Source organism: Ursus arctos, unplaced genomic scaffold (assembly GCF_023065955.2).
Source record: "Ursus arctos isolate Adak ecotype North America unplaced genomic scaffold, UrsArc2.0 scaffold_15, whole genome shotgun sequence".
NCBI lineage: Eukaryota > Metazoa > Chordata > Mammalia > Carnivora > Ursidae > Ursus > Ursus arctos.
In genome coordinates this window covers 57,828,988-57,834,987 of record NW_026622819.1, presented here as the reverse complement: position 1 = coordinate 57,834,987, position 6,000 = coordinate 57,828,988, and the positions used below count along the sequence as shown (strand labels likewise).

The 6,000-nt window shown below is 41.5% G+C and overlaps 1 protein-coding gene across 5 annotated transcripts in view; it reads right to left on the bottom strand.

Moving 5' to 3' along the window:
* Nucleotides 1-3,247: 3,247 nt before the first annotated feature.
* The window catches only part of KCNIP1 (potassium voltage-gated channel interacting protein 1), a 332,036-nt gene continuing 329,283 nt past the window's right edge, over nt 3,248-6,000 (bottom strand). For all 5 annotated transcript variants that reach the window (XM_044388572.3, XM_026510954.4, XM_044388573.3 and 2 more), the window contains one exon: nt 3,248-4,056. In XM_044388572.3, coding sequence (XP_044244507.1) covers nt 4,009-4,056 — 48 coding nt within the window. In that variant the 3' untranslated portion in view covers nt 3,248-4,008. The remainder of the gene's footprint in view (nt 4,057-6,000) is intronic.

Genomic DNA, 6,000 nt, shown 5'->3' with positions numbered 1-6,000 from the left:
CAACAGTTCTTGCCTCGCCCGGCGCTCGTCACGACAAGTGGCCTCCTTCATCCCCACCACCCGGTTCACCCATCCTCCCGGTGACCATCAGTTTGTTCCCTAGAGCTAAGAGCCTGTTTTTTGGTTTCTCTCTCTCTTTTTTTTTCCCTTTGTTTATTTGTTTTGTTTCTTAAATCCCACATGTGAGTGAAATCACATGGCATTTGTCTTTCTCCCACTGACTTATTTCACCTAGCACGATACCCTCCAGCTCCATCCGTGTTGTGGCAAATGGCAAGATTTCACTCTTTTTGATCACCGAGTAATATTCCATTGTATATATACACCACATTTTTTCTCATTCATCAGTCGATGGTCATTTGGGCTGTTTCCATAATTTGGCCATTGTAAATAATGCTGCTATAAACATAGAGGTGCTTATATCCCTTTGAATTAGTATTTTCATATTCTTTGGGTAAATACCCAGGAGTGTGATTACTGGATTATAGAGTAGCTCTATTTTTAACTTTTTGAGGAAACTCCATACTGTTTCCACAGTGGCTGCACCAGTTTGCATTCCCACCAACAGGGCACAAAGGTTCCTTTTTCTCCACATTCTCACTGACACGTTGTTTCTGGTGTTTTTGATTTTAGCCATTCTGACAGGTGTCAGGTGATATTGCATGGTAATTTTGATTGGCATTTCCCTGATGATGAGTGATGTTAAGCATCTTTTCATGTGTCTGTTGGCCATCTGGATGTATTCTTTGGAGAAACGTCTATTTGTGTCTTTTGGATTGTATTATTTGGTTTTTGGGTGTTGAGTTGTTCCTTTTTTATAAGCTTTGATGAATGGTGACCCATACCTTGCAACAGGTTTCCCCCCACCCCCACCCGAGGACGATCAACTTTCTTTCTGTTGATTATTCATCTCAGGACCAATTTTGAATCTTCCTTTCATCCTGATTTCTCTCTGAATATTTCCAGATGCTGATTTTCCTCTTGGCATTGGGTGTCAGGACTGAAATGGGTTTCTTGTGGCCTGGCCAGCACAGGAAGAAGAATACCAGCCCTTCCACTTTTCTACAGTAGGGGCTCTTAGCCCTGGGTGTACACTGGCATCACCTGGAGAGCTTTTATTTTTATTTTTATTTTTTTATTTTTATTTATTTTTTATTTTTTTAAAGATTTTATTTATTTATTTGACAGAGATAGAGACAGCCAGCAAGAGAGGTAACACAAGCAGGGGGAGTGGGAGAGGAAGAAGCAGGCTCCCAGCGGAGGAGCCTGATGCGGGGCTCGATCCCAGAACGCCGGGATCACGCCCTGAGCCAAAGGCAGACGCTTAATGACTGAGCCACCCAGGCGCCCCCATGGAGAGCTTTTAAAGAATAGTGATGCTCAGGACCCCACCTGTAGAGGTTCTTATTCAGTTAATTTGGGATAAAGCCCAGGCCTTTGGCACTTTAAAAATTTCCCCTTCTCTGCTCCCCAAATGATTATGATATGCAGCCAGAGAAGAGCTATATTGGCCTAGACCTTATATAGGTATCTAAAACAAGCATCTGAAAAGGTCAGAGGTATACCTAGCTTCAGGTCCAGCTTGATCTAGCAGCTCAGTGATCTAATCAAGGTTTTAATTTCTGGTGTGTTTTGTTTTGTTTAAACGTCTCTGCCTTGCCTGCTGTGATTCTGGTTTATCTGCTCTTTGGTTATCAGATAATCCTTCAGAATTCCTAAATCACTACCAACATGTCCTAGGACTGCATGCTATCCCATTCACGTCCAGTAGGAGAAAGACCATCTTTGTCTTGTGATTCATGCTGTTTGGATTGGCTTAGGTATCAAGCCAATCCCTGAACCAATCATTATGGTTAGGGGGATGGCTCAGATCATGTGCTCCATTCTTAGCACTGGGTGCGGTCAGTTCCCCACCTTAGCTCTGGATGCACATTACAATCACCTGAGCAGATTCTAAAGAATCCTGATGCCCTGGCTTCACTCATAAGGATTCTACTTCAATTGGTCTGGGGTGGGGCCCAGGCACTGGCATTTTTCAAAGTTCCCCAGGTGATTGTGATGTACAGCCAAGGTGGAGAACCATGTGAGCCTAGAAATTGTATAGCCTCATGATGCAGGTTCAGACCCCCCACATGGGAAGGTTCACAAGGACAGATCCTCTGCTTGCGCCTAAGTGTATGTATGCCTTGCTAGGGGCTGGCCACATGTCTAGCAAACCTAGATGACCACATGGCAGCACTCAGGAAGCCTGGAGAAGCAGAGCCTCATCCTTTACAATTTTCCACCATGAGCAATTGTAGCCAATGGCAATCAGACTGGGAGTAGTTCACGCACGTGTGACATGTGGTGGCCTGCTCTTGCTGGAGGTCCACAGGCACTTACGGCTTTCCCCTTCACTGCATCTGTTTCCTCAAAGACAACACATGCCTCTTTGAACTGACTACAGATGAATGAGATTTGTGTGGGGTACCTTCAGTTCCTTGGGGGGAGTCCGAATCCCCTAGCAGGAAGGCTCTATGATAGAATGGGAAGAGTTTAATCTCTCTGGAGCTGTGCTCCCCTAGGCAGGTCCCCTTACCTCTGAGCTTCAGTGTCCAAACCAGGAAAATGAGGACTCTCTCTCCCAGGATGCTCTACACAAGCATGAAATGAGATAGGTATGTAAACCCTTAGTGCAACACCTGGAACGTAATAGGTGTTCAGTAAATTGCCTTCCTTCCAAGAATGCCAAAGTTAGCTTTCATCTTTTTAATGTGATGTTAAGTGGGGACTCTAAGACATAGTGTCCAATATAAGTCATAATTTGTTGTTTATAGGCTGAAGCCACTTAATCAACCCTTGGACTCCAAGCCCCTCAGCAGGAGGTTCCGGCCACCTCTTCATCTCTCTATCCCCAGCCACAGTCACATGAGGCTCCAGACTTTCCACAGCAGGGGGTCTTGAGAGTGGTAATCTTGTTGGAAGGAAGGTGGTGTGAGGGGTCTCATCTCAGACATATTTGCTTATAGTCACAGTATTTGCATTTAAATGGGATGCTTGCTTGGGGGCAGGGGAGGATGATGGCTGACTGGCAGTGGGTCTGGCACAAAGCAAGTACTAATACCTGGATGCCAATGGAATGGACGAACCTTCCCTTTTGACAGCTTGCCTTGACCTCTCCTGCCCAATGGGGTCATGGAAGAAATGAAGATTAAGAGTGTAAGAAATAGTTCTGTTTATTGATTAGAACATGGTATAAAATTACAATTTGCAGGCATTCTGGGCTTTCTGGGAGGGGCATGCAGTGCTGGGCTCTAGCAGGAGACGGAGTGAGGGCATGGACCACTGGGCATTGGCTCTCTTCCTGGGCACATCAAGGGACTCGCTCTACCAGCACAGATGCCAGTGTGAGAAAGAATTATTGGTTCTTCTGGAAACAAAGGATGTGGGCAGTTTGGGTCACCAGACAATGCCATGCTTAAGAATTCAGTTCTATCCTACGTATGTTAGGTTCTGGCTCTCCCAATCTAGTCATATACGGATGCATATTGTTCTGTATAATGCTCATTTTTCCCACCAAAAGAAGGGAAACAGGCACATTGGTTTGGGAGGCCATCAGAGGATGGTGTGCATTTGGCTCAGGTCATCTTGCTTCCGGATACGTCAAGGTCTGCTGGACTTGGAGGCAGTGGGCTGGGACACGCAAGCAGAAAAGTGTGCACTACTGTTTAAGCTCAAGCAGAGGGACCTTCCACAGGGCAGCAGCATGAAGAGATGAGCATGCTTCCAAAACAAACCCAATTTCATCTTCTCTCTCGCAAGAAGACGGAGAAGGAAGAGTTGGCAATCAGAGACTAAGCCATGTGATGCTGGGTTCCATAGAAAGTCTCCAGCGGAGAATTCTTCCAAAGTGTAAAAGGTGTTTCTGCCCCAGAGTTGGTGTGCAAAATCAGAACAAGGGCACATCCAGGTGTTAAGAGCTTATTGTTCAGTACAACGTCTCTGAGAGCCGGATGGCTATGTCCACAGTTACATGACATTTTGGAATAGCTGGAGAGACCTCATGATGTTGTCGTCCTGGGAGAGGAGGAGGGAAAATAGAGACGATGGTTAGAACTCTCTGCAGCTCTTTCCTGAGAGGCTCTGGAAGGTGAGCACGTCTCCAGTGTGGATTTCTCATGCAGAAAGAAGTCTGCAAGGGCTGGAGAAATAGGAGAAAGTGACGGGGGCCCACAGAGTGAGCAATTCAAGGCAAGAAGCACCTTCTTTGGTCTTAAGAAATTTGTAAGAAATAAATTATCCTACTGTATGGTGACTAACATAATATAACAAAAAATCATAAAAAAAAAAAGAAATAAATTATCCAGTGAAACAATAAGTATTACTTCTTTTAAGAAGCTCTGGGCAACTGCGTTTTATCAAATGATTTTTTGACATCTACTGAGATGACTGCATGTTTTTTTAATTCTGTTATTAATTACATTGATTGATTCTTGGATGTTAAAGCAAACTAGCATTCCTGTAATAAACCTATCTGTTCACTGTTTTTACATAGTACTGGATTTGATTTTTTGCGCCTATGTCCAGAGGGAATATATTAGCCTGAACATTTTCTATTTTGTAATGGCTTTGTCATGTTTTCATATTAGGGATATGATAGCCTCATAAATCAAGTTGAGAAGTTTTTCCTCTTTCTGTGTTCTCTGAGTTTGAGATTAATATCGTTTTTTCCTCGGAAAGAGTTTGAAAGAATTTACAGAGTAAGACGTCTGTGTCTACCGTTTTCTTTATGGGAAATTTTTAAATTACAGATTCAATTTCTTTAACATACGTAGGACTATTCAGATTTTCTGTTTCTTTTTGTGTTAGTTTCAATAAATCATAGCTGCAAGGAATTTGTGGATTTCATATGTTGTCAAATTTGTTGAATAATGAACTATTATCTTTATAATGTCTGTAAATACTGTATTGTTGTTACCCTTTCCATTCCTGATACTGGTAGTTTGAGTTTTCTCTCTCTTTCTCTTTTGTTTAAACCAGTCTTGCTAAACATTTATCAACTTTATTAATTTCTACAAGGCAAATTTTGGTTTTATTGATTTTCTTATTGCATGTCTCCATTATATGTTCTCTATTTTACTTTCTTCTATTGTATATCCTCTAAGAAATAAGTATTGAATGTAGAAAATCCTCAAATGTCTACCTATTAAGCAATATACTTTTAAGTCCATGAGTCAGAGAAGAAAATATTTTGAATTAAAATATAATGAAAATATGACATATTAAAATCTAAATTGGGATCGAAAACATACTTAAAGGAAATTTTATCCCTTTATGTGAACATATTAGAAAAGAATGGTTGAAAATAATGATCTAAATCTTTGTCTCAAAAATCTAGGAAAAAAACCAAAAAATTAAATTAAAATAAAACAGAAGGAAGAAAATAATTTAGAGCACAAATGATGAAACAGAAAGCAGACCTATAATAGAAAAAAAATCAACAAAGACAGAAGTTGATTCTGGGTATTTGAAATCTTTTAAAAGTGGCTAGAATTTTAAAGTAAGTCTATGGGTTCTGGAGTCAGGCTGCCTTGATTCAAATCTGGATCTGTCATTTACTAGCTGGGTGACCTGGGCCAGTTATTTAATTCCTCTGTGCCTCAGTTTCTTTATATGAAAAATAGCATCGATCCCAGTATCTGCCTATGGGTGGGTTGTGAGCAAAAAAATAAGTGAATTAATGAATCGCTATAGAGGTTGCTAATGTGAGGAGCTAAATGAATTTAAAAACCACTCACCTGTGAAGCAAAGTCAAAAAAAGCACACCTAAGTAGGGCATAGAATTTAAAATTAGAATGATGGAGGTCAGGTTCCATCTCTGATCCTCTGTCACCTACTGTGCCTTAGCCGTAGCTCTTAACTTTGCGATGTCTCAATTTTCTCTTCTTTAAAATGGGCGTGATCAATTCTACCAGTCACCCAGTTCATGATGATTAACATGTTGAAATATTTCTAGCCTTG